Source organism: Cynocephalus volans, chromosome 3 (assembly GCF_027409185.1).
Source record: "Cynocephalus volans isolate mCynVol1 chromosome 3, mCynVol1.pri, whole genome shotgun sequence".
NCBI lineage: Eukaryota > Metazoa > Chordata > Mammalia > Dermoptera > Cynocephalidae > Cynocephalus > Cynocephalus volans.
In genome coordinates this window covers 2867645-2884730 of record NC_084462.1, presented here as the reverse complement: position 1 = coordinate 2884730, position 17086 = coordinate 2867645, and the positions used below count along the sequence as shown (strand labels likewise).

Here is a 17086-nt window from a genome sequence, read left to right as displayed (position 1 = left end):
GAGAATTTTCACTCCGAGATTATATTTATTTGGGTGTCAGCTCTGAGGGACATTGGGAGGCTTCCAAGCCACATCTCTGGGCTTCAGCTGTGACTATGTAGATCTGGGCCTTACCCGATGGATTTAACCTCCAGGGGTCTAGGTTGTCTCGTCTGTGAAATAGGAATAACATAATTGCACCCATCTCACAGGCCCAAACTGAAGATTAAATGAGAAAACGCTTTCCAAGCACTTAGCACATTGCCACTTATGGAAGCAAGTGGCAATTATCATTAACTGCTATTAATATACCAGAAACTGTTACTTGCTGCTATTGAGAAAAATTCATTAAGCACCTACCTGGTGGGTCTTTCAAACTCTAGATCTTTTAGGAATAAGTTTACTGTCTATATTGCTGATGAGTAAATGGGTTCAGAGCAAGGAGCCTAGGATCGCAGGCAGGAGGCAGCCCAGGCAGGATTCAAACGTAGGTCTCTGCCTGGTATCTCTTCTTCCTGGCTGTGACTCTCTGTGCCTGTGACTCTGAATCTCGGCCTCGCCTCCCGCCACCAGCCCTCAGAACTGCTGAGGTTGGAGGACCTGAAGTCCTGGGTACTGGTAAAGAGGGGGCTGGGATTCCGACTTCTGTGTCTGAGAGACAAGGGGTGGAGGACCGAGCGGGCCCCCTGGACCCTTGGGGAGCAGCAGGTCACGCTCGCAGATCTCTGGATACCCAATGTGGAAGCGCACTTGGTCTCTGACGCCTTGGTCTCGGGAAATCTCTCTCCTTCCCAGCTGCAGCCTCGCGATTTCGGGTTTCGGGCCGCAGGTTCGAAGGGGAGGAAGGAGGGGGTGTAGGGGAGGAGCCGCGGACCTGCGACAGGGGAGCGGGGAGGAGCGGAGCGGGCACCGCGGCTGGCGCGCGGAGCTGCTGCGGCGGCGGCACCGGCGGCTCCGGGTGAGTCCGCTCCTCCCCCCTGCCCCTGCCACAGCCCCCGCCCCAGACCGATCCCGAGGGTCGGCCCCGCGCATGGGGGCGGGGGTGTGTGCAGAGGCGCGTGGGTCTCGGGTAGGGGAGTGGGAGTGCTGCGGCGCTTGCTGCCTGCCCCGGGGGAGGGGCACGTGGCCTGAAAGGGAGGGTCCCGAAACATCTGGGTGTACCCCCCCTCGCCCACCGATCCCCAGGGCGAGTGGATCATATACCCATTCGATGGCCCCTACGGACTTAAAACTCCGCGACCTCTCCAGGTGTGGACAGGGTTCCCCTACCCTGCAGCGTCTTGGGACCCTGGCATCTTAACAAACCCCCACACCTCCAAAAAAAAAAAACACCCTATCCTCTCTGCAGCCGGGAGAGGCATTAAGGACTTCAACTCCCAGCAGCCCCTGCAGCGCCGGGTCTATGAAGCCGCAGCACCGCGGGCGCAATGCCTGCCGGGAATTGTAGTCTCTAGGCCCTTAACGGGAGCTGAGGCGTTCTGGAGGCGGGAGGGGGTGGCTGAACCCCCCGGGAGTCTCCTGGGGTAGGACAGCTGGCCCGAGTAGGGCGAAAAGTGAGGCTTGGACTGAGCTTTTTCTCCCTGCCTCGGCCCCCAGACTAGGCACTCTCTTTTACCACAGGGCGCGTGGGGACTGCTCCACAGTCCCTTGTCCGCCCTACAACCCCCATGGGCTGCCGCCCGCCACCGCCTCCTCGGCTGCCACCCAGGCCACGGCAGAGATAAAAGCAGGTGAGTCTGACCATGGCTGTCTCGGAGTCTCGGCCTTCCGCAGCACCTCCACGACACCTGTCCATCTGTGAGCCCTGATTGGTTTGTCCTTAATTTCCCCTGCATCCCCCTTTCAACCCATCTCTGATGTCTGGCTTCAAGCCGTGTGTCCTAATTCCCCCACTCCCCACATCCACCTGTCTCTCCTGGCCCCCTCTCATTTATGCCCCCCACCCCCCCACCCTCAATCCAACCTTCCCTTCTGGACCCATGTCTGTCTGTCTGCCCAGCCTTCCTCTCTGTCCTTTTGTCTGACTGTGATCTCCAGCCATTATCTGTCCATCTGTCCTTTATTTCTGCACCACATCTATCTTCCTGTCCCACTCTTTCTCCCTCAAAGATATTTCTGCTCACACTCCTGCCTGTTCCTCATCACTGCCCCTCTGTCCACCCATCTCTTGAGTTCCCGTGAATTACACACCAGCTTATTCTTCATTGCTGTCCATCTCAAATCTCAGTCTTTGACTTCCCTTTCTACTGTCTGTCTATCTCTTCCTCTCTTACGGGCCCCTTCTCTCGCCTCATCTCTTCCACCCTCAACTTGGTCCCCATCTCTGCATCGCCATCCCTCCCAGCTACCACTACACATGTCAACCTCTTATCTCTCTACCTGCATCCATTCCTCTCTCCTGGTCCTCTACTCCAGTCTGGCCTCCTTCTCATTCTTTGGACCTTCTAAGTGCTTTCCCACCCTAAGCCTCTGCTTATGCTGTTCCTGCCGCCTAAAATGCCTTTCTCCACCCCAGCCTCACTGCCCACTGCCCATGGCTGGCTCTATCTTGTTTTTAAGGTCCCAGAGAAGCCTCCCTGGCTGCCCTCCTCCCAGTTCCTTTGTGGCACTTCCTCCAGCTATTTCTCTCTGAGCATGTGAGAGTGTCTCGTTTGTTTATGTGTGTTTGTTCACTTGTTTACTCTTTGTCTCCTCTCATTGGACTGTGACACCAGTGAGTCAGGGAACCCCAGTACTTTGTTCTCTGCTGGATCTGCAGCAGCCAGCACAGTACCTGGTGTGTAGTTGGTGTTCAGTGAATATTCGTTGAATAAATGAATGAATGATGAATGGCTGTCACCTTGTCTGTCCATCTCAAAATTCTGTTACTTCATCTGTGCACCCCTAATCTTTGTCTCCTTGTCTGTCCATCCCTTTATTGTGCATCCTGACTCTGTGCCCCTTGACTGGCCTTCCTAGTCTCTTCCTCCTTGTCCGTTTGTCCCTTTTCTCTTTTCTCTGGTCCATTCACTCCAATCTGTGTCTCCTTGGTTTGTCCAACTTCTATTACTGTCTTCCTGCCTGTCCACCCAGAATTTCTGTCCTCTTGTCTATCTGCTCCTAATTTTTTTTCCTCATTCATCCCTCCCTAATATCTGTCCCTTTGTCCTTCTTCCTCTAATCTCCATCCCTAAACCATCTGCTCCTAATCTCTGTCCCCTTTGCCTATCCTTCCTTCTCTCTCCTTCTCTTTCTACTCCTATCTCTGCACCCCCACCCACTCTTCTCCCCCATTCTGTTCCCCATCTGCACCCTTGCCCTACCTCTTCTGCACACAGGACCAGAAAACCACCATGTCAGGAGACTATGAGGATGACCTCTGCCGGCGGGCACTCATCCTGGTCTCAGACCTCTGTGCACGGGTCCGAGATGCTGACACCAGTGACAGGTGCCAGGAATTCAACGACCTGCGGATCCGAGGCTATCCCCGGGGTCCAGATGCAGGTCAGCACCCCCAGCTGTCTTGGCCAGCCCTCTGCCTTCACTATAGCCAGGAAATCCAGAGCAGGCTCACTCAGCTTTCTGTTCTCTGTGGGGCCAGTCCTTCTTAGTGTCTTGCCTCCATCCTGCCTGCTGCTGTCCCCCCTCCCCAAGACTCTGATCTAAGGAGAAGGAGCTGTGTGAGCCACTTGACCCCTGATCTTTTGAGTTTTGTGCTGTGGGCCTCCCGCCAACTACCACCACCAAATATCCCCTTTAAATATCTTTGTGCATCTTGCATAGTGGTTAAAACCTTAGCGTCTTGAGTGAAACAGTCTGATTTGTTTGGCTTCAAATCCCACCTCCCCAACTTACTAACTGGATGGCTTTATGTAAGAGACTCTTCTGTGCCTCAGTTTCCTCATCTGGAAAATGGGGATAATAAAAGCGACTACCTCATAGGGCAGATAAGAGACTCTAATTATGTAGTACACGTGAAGTGTTTAGAACAATGCTGGGCACATGTTGGTCATTCAATAAATGTTGACATACACCTAGTGAGTACCAGCTGTGGTCCAGGCAGTTTGCAAGGTCTTTTGCATATTTCACTGACTACTGACAGTGACCCTTTGTGGTATATATAATCCACATTTCCAATGAGGGAAACCGAGGCTCAAAAGGGTGAAGTGACTTACTTGTCCAAGGTCATATGCTAGGAAGCAGCAGGGTTCTGAGAACTAGGAAATATTATGAGTGTCATTGTCCGCATGAGGAAACATTAACCAGAGGAAGCGTGTGCTAGGAGATCACAACAGTCATACTTGCTGAGCGCCAGGACAGGGCTTGGCACCTCCTATGCAGGATGTCCAGGTGATGATGATAAGGAATAAGACCAAGAGAGCTGCAGTCACTTGCTCAGAGTCTCACAGCCTGTAGGTAGCAGAGCCAGAATTTTATCCTAAATAGTCTAGGATGGAAATGCAGTTTGGAGGTCCCCAAGACCATCCTCAGGTTCGATGATTTGCTAGAAGAACTCACAGAGCTCAGAAAAGTTGTTGTGCTCATGGTTATAGTTTATTACAGTGAAAGGATACAGACTAAAATCATCAAAGGGGAGAGGTGCGTAGGGCAGAGTCCAGGAGACCAGGCACAACCTTCCAGCTGTCCTTTCCCAGTGGAATCATATGGACAGCCCTTAATTCTCCCAGCAATGGTATGTGACAACACACACAGAGTAGTGCCAACCAGGGGATCCCACCTGAGCCTTGATGTCCAGGGTTTTTATTGGGAGTCAATCATATAGACCTGGCTGATTGTCCATGTGGCTGACCTTAGTCTCTGGCCCCTCCAGAGGTCGAGCTGATGGCCCAAGGCCCCCAGCATAAATCACATTGTTAACATAGACTATCTAGTATATGTCAAAGCCCCAGGTAAGCCAACACACTCTTATCAGGCAGAACCTTCCAAGGTTGTAGAGGTTCCCTCCCAGAAGCTGATCAAGGGTCAACCTTTTGGGGGACAAGGTGAATCTTTTGCTGCATGACTACACTGCTTCTCCAAGCCTAAACCTGCACAGACAGTAATGGGGAATCTGTCAGGGCTTGGAGGATTCATGCTTTGACTTGGACAGGGTCTGTGTCAGGTCGGCAGTTGGGGAGAATGTCTGCTCAATTTTTCTCCAAAACAATCCCCTTTCCTCAATTCTTCCCACATTCAGGAGGCTGGTAAATTTCTTGCCTCTGGTTTGTAACAAGCTCACAGAACTCTCAGCAGGTATTGATCACTTAGAAAGGAACATCCTAAAGTGTGGGGCAGGAGAAGAGAGGAAACTCAGGGTTTTTTTGCCAGTGCCTGGTGTATGGCCCTGCAATGTCACTTCCTCTCACTTAGAGCCTCAATTTTCTCATCTAAGTTATCCCTTGGTTACACGGTATCATGAGGATTAATGTCACACACTGCTGTAGCTTCACTGGGCCTACTTCAGCATAGGACCAGAAGGCATTCCCTTCCTGCCATGTGTCTCCTGATGTAACAGGACACAGCCATTCCACTTGGCTGTCTTTGCTGCCAATGGCTTAGCTACCTGTTACCCCACCATAATCCATTGTCTGGATGAAGCAGGGATTTTCCCTGTCTTTTACCTCCCTGAAACTCAGGAATCGATTCCAAAACAAATTCACATTTCCTTGAAGGTCATTTCTGGAAAACCCCACTCCTGGTTCCAATTACGGAATAAGCCAAAATGTTTAGTTGCAAGAATGGGGCTATACTTAGGTTTCTCTGCAGGGTGTATCAGGGTATAGTGGGCATTCAGAAAATGTTAGCTATGCTGTTGGTTGTGTTGGATGCACATGGTAGCAGCAAAAGGATCTATTATTCTAATAAAAATTCACATTTGAACTACCATTTATTAAGAAGTATTAGGGTTTGATAGCATAATGGTGAAAACCATGGGCTCTGGAGCCAGGCATCCCAGGCTCAAATTCTGACCCTACCACCTACCAGCTGTGGGACTTTGAGCAGGTGACTTTGTGCCTATTGACCTCAGTTTCCTTTTGTGGAAAATGGAGGTAAATAATGTTGCCAACCTCATGTGGTACCTGTCACACTTAAATTAGCTAGTGCCTATAAAGCACTGAGGTGCCTGACATGAAGTCACCCCTCAAATGTTTGTTATTGTATTCTACTATTTACCTTCTGCATCCCTTCAACCACTATAAATAGGACTAATTTTTCTTATTTGGCAAATGGGGAATGTAAAGTTCCTAGTGGTTAAGATATGTTCCCAGGGCCACATGGCAAGCTGTGATTTGAACCCTGACCTGCCTAACTGTGCTGTGCAGTGTCCACTCTTCCTTGATCATTTCTGAGCATTTTGGAGGACTGTGGTTCTACCTCAGATGTTGTGTACTCTTATAGAGAGGCAGCATGGCCTAGTGATTAAGAGAATAAAGTCTGGAGACAGACGGCTGGATTCAAATTACAGATCTATCATTTACTACCTATGAGCCTACAGAAATCATTCAACCTCTCCGTGTCTCAGTTTCCTCATCTTTAAAATGGTTGTATAAAAATGTGTACCTCATAAGGTTATAGAGTTTGAATTAAGTAATACATGTAAAGTACTTAAAGACAATGCATGGCAAACACTAAGGGTAGCTCTTCTGGGACAGCAGTGGGAAGATGCACTCTGACCCCACCCTGACCCCTGATCTCTGTCCTCACTCTCTCCAGACATCTCCGTGAGCCTGCTGTCGGTCATCGTGACGTTCTGTGGAATTGTCCTTCTGGGCGTCTCCCTCTTTGTGTCCTGGAAGTTGTGCTGGGTGCCCTGGCGGGACAAGGGAGGCTCAGCTGTGGGCGGTGGTCCCCTGCGCAAAGACCTAGGCCCTGGGGTTGGGTTGGCAGGCTTGGTAGGCAGTGGTGGGCACCACCTGGGGACTGGTCTCGGTGGCCATCCTCTGCTGGGTGGCCCACACCACCATGCCCACACTGCCCACCATCCGCCCTTTGCTGAGCTGCTGGAGCCAGGCAGCCTTGGGGGCTCTGAACCTCCTGAACCCTCCTACTTGGACATGGACTCATATCCAGAGGCTGCAGCAGCAGCAGCAGTGGCTGCTGGGGTCAAACCAAGCCAGACATCCCCTGAGCTGCCCTCTGAGGTCGCGGCAGGCTCTGGGCTGCTCCTGCTGCCCCCTAGTGGTGGTGGCTTGCCCAGTGCCCAGTCACATCAGCAGGTCACAAGCCTGGCACCCACTACCAGGTGAGAAGCTATTAGGCTGGAGGTCCACTCTGAACAACTTTTTCTCCTCTGTGTCTCATTCCCATCTATGGTTTTTCTGAGTTCCAAGGCAGGAGGGAGATTGGGATATTGACTCCTGGATTCTGGTGAAAGAGGAGGCTGGGGCCCCAGACTCCAGGATCTGAGGGAGGATAAAGGTGGGGGCCTAGACTCATTGCACCTGAAGGAGGAGGGGGCTAGGGACCCGGATACCTCGGTCCAGAGGTAGGAGGAGGCTGAGGGAAGGACTCCAGGGTCAAGAAAGTGGAGGAGAATGGGAACTGGATCCTCAAGTCCTGAGGCACAAGGCAATGCATCCCTTTCACTCTACTCCAGGATTAATAGTGGGACCGAGTTCATCCATTCATTATTCCTTTTCCTGCACGTCTGCTGAGCATCTAAAATGAACTTGGCCTGAGCTAGGTATTGGGAAAACATTGGACTCTGCCCTCATGTCACTCACAGTCCAGGGGAGAGGGACCTCCAAATTGGCTGTCCCATGGCAGCCCAGCTAGTGAGGCAGTAAAGCAACTCAGAGGACTATAGCTAGGAGCGTCCCAAAGAGGCCCTGATCCCAATCTGAGAGGAAACTGGGGGCTTTGTGGAGGTGTCTCAGCTGAGACCTGCAGGATGAGGATGTGACCTGGGCATTCCAGACCGAGGAAACAGCCTTTGCAAAGACAAGAGGGGAAAGAGATTGGAATGCATTGTGGGAACACCCAGTAGTCACTATAGCATGAGAATAAGTTTGAACAAACAAAAGTTGGGGGATGTGGCTGTGGACATCAGACCACCCAGGGCCTCAAGTGCCAGGCTGAGAAGCTAGGGCTTTGTCCTGACTGCACTAAGGGGCCATGGGAGGGCTGTGAGCAGGGGAGGAATGGGCAAGGTCAGTTCTGGGTATAGAAGGACCCCTCTGAGGACATATGGGGGTGGACTGGAGGGAGAGACTGGAGGCTGACAGTCCAGGCAGGAGAGGATAAGCCTTGAGCTGGGACCAGGGCAGTGGGGATAGAGACGAGGGGATGGGTTTAGAGAAGGGAAGAAGAGGGTTCAAAGAGGGTCTGGGCTGTGTAGGTCCCTGGGGTCCATGAAGAAGTTATTTTGGGTCACCAGCTTGAGGTCCAGAGGAGGTTTCTGGAAGCTGCTGCATCTGCAGGTCTGGGCTGGAGCTAGTTTAGAAATGGGCATAACCCCTCCCCCCGACCCAATACAGATGGGGAAACCGAGGCTCACACAGTGAGCAAAAGAGGGCATTTGTGACCACCTGGCTGGGGGGCTGAGGAAGAAGCAGGAAGGGGTCTCCCAGGTCTTTGGATGCAAACATCGGAGACACTGACCTCACCTTGGTCTCCCCCAATCACCCCCTACAGGTACCCAGCCCTGCCCCGACCCCTCACCCAACAGACTCTGACTCCCCAACCGGACTCGAGCAGTGAGGAGCGGCCTCCTGCCCTACCCTTACCCCTGCCAGGCGGTGAGGAAAAAGCCAAACTCATTGGGCAGATCAAGCCAGAGCTATACCAGGGAACCGGACCTGGCGGCCGGCGGGGTGGTGGGGCCCCAGGCTCCGGAGAGGCAGGTGTAGGGGCCCCCTGTGGCCGCATCAGCTTCGCCCTGCGGTACCTTTATGGCTCTGACCAACTGGTGGTGAGGATCCTGCAGGCCTTGGACCTCCCCGCCAAGGACTCCAATGGCTTCTCAGACCCCTACGTCAAGATCTACCTGCTGCCTGACCGCAAGAAAAAGTTTCAGACCAAGGTCCGAGCAGCAGGCTGGACGTCAGGACCCCACAGCAGAGGGAGCTGGGAGTTTGACCCTCTGGGTCTGAGGGAGGAGGAGTTGGGGGTCTCGTGGAAGAAATGACTGGGGTCCAGACTCCTGGGTCTGGGGAGGAGGGGCTGGCGGGCATGGTGTCTGTCTCCATCTCTCACCCACCACCTGCCAGGTGCACAGGAAGACCCTGAACCCCATCTTCAATGAGACGTTTCAATTCTCGGTACCCCTGGCTGAGCTGGCCCAGCGCAAACTGCACTTCAGCGTCTATGACTTTGACCGCTTCTCACGGCACGACCTCATCGGCCAGGTGGTGCTGGACAACCTCCTGGAGCTGGCTGAGCAGCCCCCCGACCGCCCGCTCTGGAAGGACATCGTGGAGGGCGGCTCGGTCAGTGGCTCCTGTTTCCTGCCTGACCTTCCCTTGACCTGCCCCTTCCCAGGCCCCTGAGACTCCTCAGTTTGCAACCTCCTTGCCCTCCAACTTCATAACCTCCTAACTTTTTGTCCCTGGATTTTTCTTTTAAAATGCATTGTATTGGAGAATGTTGCAAACATACAAGCAAGAACAGAGGATGATATAATGCACACCCTTGCCCTTCCCAGCTTTGTCAAATATTAGCATCATGCCCGGATCCCAGATTTCCCAACTTCTGACCTCCTTTACATCTGATGACTTCATGCCTCAACCCTATGACTTCAACCCTCTGACCCCATATTTCTGATCCTCCAATTTCCTGACTCCAGAGTTCTTGGGCTTTTGGTTTCCCAACCTCCTGACTTTCCAATTTCCAGACTTCCTGAAGCCCCAATCCCTCTCTAATCCCTGACCTTCAAACTCTTTCTTACCCTCTGTTTTTTTTTTATGGTCACCACCCAAATCTTGATGGTCTGAACCCCCAAGCCTTAGACATACTGGGATCCCTAATACCCTGACACTCCACAATTCTCCTAGCATCCAGACTGTAGGGTCTACAATCCCCCAATGGCCCCCTTCCTCATTTCTTATGATCCCTGCTATCTGGTTCTTCATTCTCTTGTGTGTCCAATCCCTCTCCCAGCCCTACTCTTAGGTCCTTGTCGGGTGTCCTGAACCCTTACTCCCCACCCTACCCCCACCAAATCTCAGCCCTGCAACTCCTCAGCCCTCCCAATTCCAATCTATGGATTACCCAACATTCTAATTCTCTGCCAATCTTGTGTAGCTATGTGTGTGTGTCGGGCAGGTGGTGAGTCCTGTCCTCATATCAGGAGAGGAAGAGCTCTGCCTACCCAATGGCCATCCTCAAGGTTCTTTCCTTCTCTGAGCCTCAGTTTCCCCATCTGTTCAATTAGATAGTTGAACCGGGTGCCTATAGGTCTTCCTATACTCCCCGTCATGAGGCTCTCCCCAGCCTGCTCGCTCGGTCCCCTAAGTCCAGCTTCTGGGGTCTAAGTACCTAGTTCTGGGGTCCCTGTCCCCAGGGCCCCCATCTGTCCCACCAAGCCCCTGGTCCCTGTCACCACCTGTGACCACCCCACAAAATGCCCTCTCTCTGCATCCATCTTTATCTCCTCTTTGTGCCTGTCCCTTCTTATTTTCTCTCCCTGTCATCATCACTTGAGCTCTTCACTTTTTCGTATATTCATTCATTCATTCAACACGGTTTTTTTCAGGGTCAGAATCTGGGAACCCCAAACAGTGCTCAAGAGCTCCAGGTCTAGGTTGTCACACAGTTGGTGGCAGGGACTAGTGCTATAGGGTAACACGGGAGGAGCATCTGCTCAGGGCTGTAAGGGATCTGGAAGCTTGTGGACGAGGTCATAATGAAACTGAGGCTTGAAGGCTGAGGAGGAGACAGGAGATGGGGAGCGAAACTTATTCTAAGCAGAGGGAACAGCCTGGGCAAAGGCCCTGAGGGGAGTGACTGCGTAGTCCAGGGACCTGGGTTGCTATAGTTCGGAGGCAAGGGGCTGAGACGAGGCCACAGGGCTGGACAGGGCAGGTCATGGCTCCTGGCTGGTTGTGGCCATGGCACCTGGCTGGCTGTGGCCACTGCTCCAAGTCTATCAGTGTGTGTCAGGATGGGAGGGAGCTGTCTCACTTGAAGCCTCATTCTGGGTCCTGGTGTATCTCCTGTCCTCTCTAAAGCTGACTTCTCTGTGTCTCTCTTCTCTGTCTTTGTCCCACTCTGTCTGGGTCAGACTCCTCTCTTTGTCTGTGTGTGTTTGGGTTGGAGGAGGGTAATCAGTCTGTGTTTCTCTCTCTCTCTCTCTCTCTCTCTCTCTCTCTCTCTCTCTCTCTGGTCTCTCTCTGGTCTTTGCCCCTCCACTTCTATTCTGGGTCTCTGTCACTCTAGGTCTCTATACTCTCCTTCAAGTCTCTATCCCCCTCTCTCTTTGGATCTCTAGTCCTGCCCCTTGGGGACTCTGATTCCCCACCCCAGGATCCTGTCTCCTTCCCCCCCCCCAAGATCTCTGCCCACTCCCAGATCTCTGTACTCCGCTATCTTTGGAGTCCTGTCCCTCTCTGTCTGGGTCTCTGTCCCCCTGTCTCTGGGCCTCTGTCACTGTCACTTTAGAACTCCGTCTGTGGATCTGTCTTTCTCACTGTATCTCTCCAAGTTTTGACCTCTGTCTCTGTCTATTTCTCACTGTATTCTTCTCTCCCCCCACCCCACCCGACTCATGCCTCTTCCCATCTTCTCTGCAGAACAAACAGGCTTTGACGGTTGTGGGCAGCTGTGGCCAGGGAGTTCCCAGGCCTTGGCCCAGAGTCAGATTGTTAAGTGGATCAGAAACTCAAGCCCTAGATGTCAGGGAGAAGAGCTGGAGGCTTGAGATGGGAGAGAAAATCAGGAAAAGATGGGGGAGACTAGGGCATCACTGAACCCCTTTCCCCAACTGCAGGAGAAGGCAGATCTTGGGGAGCTCAACTTCTCACTCTGCTACCTCCCCACGGCTGGGCGCCTCACCGTGACCATCATCAAAGCCTCTAACCTCAAAGCGATGGACCTCACCGGCTTCTCAGGTAGGTCCCAGGGAGGGGTTGGGGGCCCAGACTCCTGGGTCTGAGGGACGAGGGGCTGGGGGCCCGGACTCCTGGGTCTGAGGGACGGGGGGCTGGGGGCCCGGACTCAAGGGTCTGAGGGGGGAGGGGGCTGGGGGTCCGGACTCCTGGGTCTGGGGGAGAGAATCTCTGTTCAGTACTCTGCATTCCCTCCCCAGACCCCTACGTGAAGGCCTCTCTGATCAGCGAGGGGCGGCGTCTGAAGAAGCGGAAAACCTCCATCAAGAAGAACACGCTGAACCCCACGTATAACGAGGCCCTCGTGTTCGACGTGGCGCCCGAGAGCGTGGAAAGCGTGGGGCTGAGCATCGCGGTGGTGGACTATGATTGGTGAGGGGTGCGGCCGGGGGCCTGGGGGCGGGTGGGGGCGGGGTGGGGGGGCAGGTGGGGGCGGGGTGGGGGGGCAGGTGGGGGCGGGGTTGGGGGGCAGGTGGGGGCGGGGTGGGGGGGCAGGTGGGGGCGGGTGGGGGGCCGGGCACACCCGCCTTCCTCCCCTGGTGCTCACTGCCCCCAACCCCCAGCATCGGACACAACGAGGTGATCGGAGTGTGCCGCGTGGGTCCCGACGCCGCCGACCCCCACGGCCGCGAGCACTGGGCCGAGATGCTGGCCAACCCCCGCAAGCCGGTGGAGCACTGGCACCCGCTGGTGGAGGTGAGTGGGGCGGCCGCTCGCGGCGTCCAGCCCCTCCGTTCACCGGCTCACTTCCTCGCGGAGCATCCGGTCTCTCTGGGCTGCCGAGTCACAGGGCCGAGGTTCAAGTCCCTGCCCCACCAACTGGAGCTGTGTGTCTCACAGCAAGTTGCTTCAACTCCATGCCTCAGTTCCCTCAGCTGAGAAATGGGGCTGTTGATAGCATCTTACATTAAGTTAGATGTGAGGATTCAGGGATTTATGGGTTCAGTAATTGTCAGCTACTGTTGTTATTATTACCCATGATGCTAAGTCTAAAACAAAGGGGGGAAACTGGGTGATACGATGGACCGTGCTTTTTTTTTTAAAAAAAAAAAAAGAGCAGGCTGTGAAAATTAGTGGACTGTATACTGGGGGGGCCAACAATGTCTTATTAATGAATATGGAAATAATAAAGTCGAGATAGAACAGAACAGAAAAATTTCATAGTGTAGCCCCCATTGTAAAGATCACAGTGTCGATTTTTTTTTTTTTCCTGTGGGTTGTGATGCAAAAGGTTTGGAAGTCTGGGAGGTAGAGAGAATCTGGGGGGGCTGTCTTTTAGAGGATAGTGGGGGGTCCTGTTCGAAGATGTGACATTTGAGCAGAGTTCTGGAGCTTGATAAGGAGTGGGCTTAGGTGAAGGCTGAAGGAGAAGGGTTGCAGGGAGAGGGCACAGCCCAGGTAGAGCCGGGACGCAGGGAAAGGCGAGCATTTCTCAGAAGCAGCGGTGAAGCCTCCTTGACGCCTGGGGCAAAGCAGGAGGGAGGGGTAGGCAGATGACCATGGGGACTTGCAGCTCACGTGGCCGTGGCCGGTTCTTCAATGAAAAGTCAGGTAAGGTTACTTGGTCAAGAGAAAACATCAAACGTGGCCATCCTGCCAATAGAAAACAAGAAAAGCAAAGAAGATTTTGAAAATATTATTGATGAAATTGCTTTCATCAAAGCCAAGAAGGTAAAATTATACTAACTTCTCTTTAGGATATAAATAAAAGATTTAAACTTAAAGCAATGTTTTAAATTTCAATACGCTTACTCTTCAATTTTTGGTATTTTTTGCCTATTTTAACATTCCTAAAAAAAATTAACCGTTAAAAAATATATGAAAACATATATATAGGGGCACGTCCTTTTCCTTTGGAGTAGCAATCCTTGGCAGGTCAGTATAGCATGGGACTGGCCTTTATTTTAAACTTAGTATTTTGTTTATCATGGACTTTTCTTTTTTGGATTCATTTTGATTTTTTTTTTTTTAAATGTTGCATTAAGATATTCTTTATCTTGATTGCCCAGTTTGGGGCACACCCTTATATTTGGCACCTGGCATGAAAATTTCACCTCACCAAAGCCCTCCTTTGGATTTTTTTTCAGAGGTGATAAAGGAATTAACACAGAGTTCATATTTAAGGTTTGGAAAGACTGTGACTCTACTTAGGTGGATAGGATGGAGGCTATTCCCTCCTTCTGTCATTCACTCTACTCTTAATTCATTCACTCATTCATTCTACAAACTTCTTTGGAAGCTTCTGGTGATCCGGGGCCTGAGCTGAGCAATACAGAGAGAACCATGGCTGAGTCTTGGCCCTGCCCCTGAGTTTCAACCCGTGGTGCTATGTACGGCCTCAGAGGGTCTTTCTACACGCAGAGCTGCCCTGCCCCCTCCTGCCCACAGCTCTCCCAAAGTCTCTCCATGCCCTCAGGACAAAGTCTCAGCCCCTCTGAAGCCCTGTAGGGTCTGCCCCACTCACCCCTGTAGCCTCATCTCTCCTCACATTTGCAGGGGCTCCTCTTTTTTGTACCTCCGTTTCCTTATCTGTAGAATGGGATTGTAATACCATTTGCCCCATCGCTTCAGAGCCAAGTGAAAAAGAGCATTGTAAATATTGAAATAGGATTGATGTCTTTCCTGTTGATTATTAGTGGTGGTTTTGCTTTGTCCCCAACTCCTGAACCTTCTGGATTTCCTCTGTCAGGAAAAGACTTTGACCAGCTTCACCAAAGGCAGCAAAGGACTATCAGAGAAGGAGAACTCAGAGTGAGAGGTAAGGAGCCCAGACCGGAGGGTAAGTGCTGAGGGGCCTGGATATTGAGGGAGGAAGGGGCTGGGGACCTGGACTCCTCGGTCTGAAGGAGGAGGGGCTGGAGCCAGGATTTCTGGGTCCCTGGGGTGGCAACGGAGTTACAGCAGGTCCTGACCCTATACTCTGCCATCACTGACCTTTCCTCCCCTTCCCCATTGTGCAGGTCTGGCCTAGGCCCAGGATCGGACCAGGCCCCCTCAAGACCCCATCCCTTCCTGCCCGGACTGTGAATTCATCTCCTCGAAGCCATAACGTCCGAGCTGCTGGTGCGGGGCAGCCCTGGGCTTGCCCCTCCTACTCCTGGAGGCGTGGGGGTGGGAAGCAGGCGGGCCCAGCTCCTTGTTTCAGGGTGGGGGGCATTCAGCCTTCACTGTGTCTGTCTTCTCTTCCCTGGGGCTCCCCCTCAAGATGAGGGGCCATGCATGTCTGGGGGAATCCTACCCCCAAAACCTCCGTCTATTTGTCTCTGCTGTTTGTCCAAGACTTCACGTCCTGACCCTTGTTCTTGCCGTGAATGTTGTCGGACCAGTCCTCTGAGTCCCCCCAGACACACGCACACCTGTGTCCACCCCTTCTGTTTGCTGTACCCTGTGTCTGGCCGATCCCCCCACTGCTGCTGCTATCAACACCAGAATAAACACACTCTGTGGGTCTCACTCCACCTGGGGCTCCTGTCCTCTCTGGGACTGGGAAGCTGTATTGAACATGCTGACTCTGTGTTCAGATAATTGTGTGTTTCATTCACTAGCTGGACAACTTAATCTCTCTGAGCCTTAATTTCTAAGAATTATATTAGCCAGGACCACTGTGATTATAGAACATAAAATGCCACCCAAGGCCACAAACAGAATTAAAAGACATGGAGAATCTAAGAGTACAGAGGGGCTTCAGGCATGGCTGGATCCAGGTGTTCAAGTGACTCTTTTGCTTCTGCTTTCCTCTTTACTGAGTTCATTCTCAGGTAAGTCTTTGCAATGGTAATGACATGGCCACTTGAGCTCCAAGCTTATAATGCTGCATCTGTTATGATGCCTTCAGCTGCAAAAAACAGAATTCCCAACTGAAAGAGCTTAAATGATAGAGATTTCTTGTGCTCGTATAACAAATATCCCAAAGACAAACAGACCCAGGGTTAGTTCAGCTGCTCAACAATGTCGGTGACATCTCTGAGATTGGTTTTGCCTTCCCCTCATGAGTACAAACTGTCTGCAGCAACACCAAGCATCATGTTCTCACACAGTGGCACCTAAAGCAGGCGTGTGAACAGGAGCCTCCCCTTATGTGTTCCTCTTTTTTTCTCCCCAGAGAAATTCTCCTTATTTCTCTCTTGCCAGAACCAGATTCTGTGGTGACCACAAATTGCAAAGCACTCAGGAAAGTGAGCATCTGTCATTTCTAGTCTCTGTTGGGGTGTGCGGGCTTTGGGAGAGAGGAAGCGCAGGGAGGGGAATGATAGTTGAGTAGGAATTTAAAAGGACCTGCAGCAATTGCAAGAAATTAACAAGACCTGTTGTAATTGTCCTAAGAGCAAGTAACTCCAGAGGAAAAAAAATGAGGTTCCTCTCTCCCTCGGCCTCCATATCATTCAGGAAAAGGATTCTAATTGTTGCTACTCGGGCCTTGAATGGTCACCTTCAGGTCGATGATGTCCAGTTTGGCATACTTGCTCTTGGCCCCACCCCCTGCCATCGTTGACTCCTCCTCCCCTGGCCATCTTGCCCAGGATTGGCCCAGACCTGCTCAAGACCCCAACCCTTTTTTGCTGGAATGGTAAATTCATCTCCTTGAAGCCATAACATTCTTTAGTAGAGAATATAGTGAGTGATCCCTTGATTGACATTCCCAACAGACCCCGTGGCAGTGTGCAAGGGACAGTCCCTCAAAGTAGTCTACTACCTTCCACCGTTGGCTCCTTGGTGTTAATTCACACCTATGTTACCATACACACCATTTTAAAAAATTCTCCCACTATGAAAAATGGTATAACTGCTGAATTAGTTTGCTAGGGCTGCCGTAAAAAATTACCACAAACTGGCTGGCTGAAAATAACGGGTTTATTCTCTCACAGTTCAGGAGTCTGAAGTCAAGGTGTTGGCAAGGTTGGTGCCCTTTGAGGCTCTGAGGGAGAATCTGTTCCATGCCTGTCTCCCAGCTCCTGGGTGGCTACTGGCAATCCTTGGCATTCCTTGGCTTGTAGATGCCAAGGAATCTCTCCAATCTCTGCTTCTGTCTTTGCATCACCTTCTCCCTTGTGTGTCTGTGTCTTAAGTCCCCCTCTGCCTTTCTC

At 52.1% G+C, this 17086-nt stretch overlaps 1 protein-coding gene across 1 annotated transcript; it reads left to right on the top strand.

Moving 5' to 3' along the window:
- The first annotated feature begins 3311 nt into the window (after window positions 1-3311).
- On the top strand, window positions 3312-14757 carry SYT3 (synaptotagmin 3). The gene is made up of 8 exons (XM_063092221.1): window positions 3312-3462; window positions 6673-7201; window positions 8593-8980; window positions 9168-9386; window positions 11885-12005; window positions 12203-12374; window positions 12566-12698; window positions 14692-14757. The coding sequence occupies exons 1-8, from the start codon at window positions 3312-3314 to the stop codon at window positions 14755-14757; spliced, it is 1779 nt and encodes a 592-aa protein (XP_062948291.1).
- Window positions 14758-17086: the final 2329 nt, after the last annotated feature.

Coding starts and splice junctions, on each gene's coding strand:
- SYT3 (XM_063092221.1), top strand. CDS start 3,312: ATGTCAGGAGACTATGAGGATGACCTCTGCCGGCGGGCACTCATCCTG. Junction 3,463..6,672: donor TCCCCGGGGTCCAGATGCAG/GTCAGCACCCCC, acceptor CACTCTCTCCAG/ACATCTCCGTGAGCCTGCTG. Junction 12,375..12,565: donor GCGGTGGTGGACTATGATTG/GTGAGGGGTGCG, acceptor CCCAACCCCCAG/CATCGGACACAACGAGGTGA.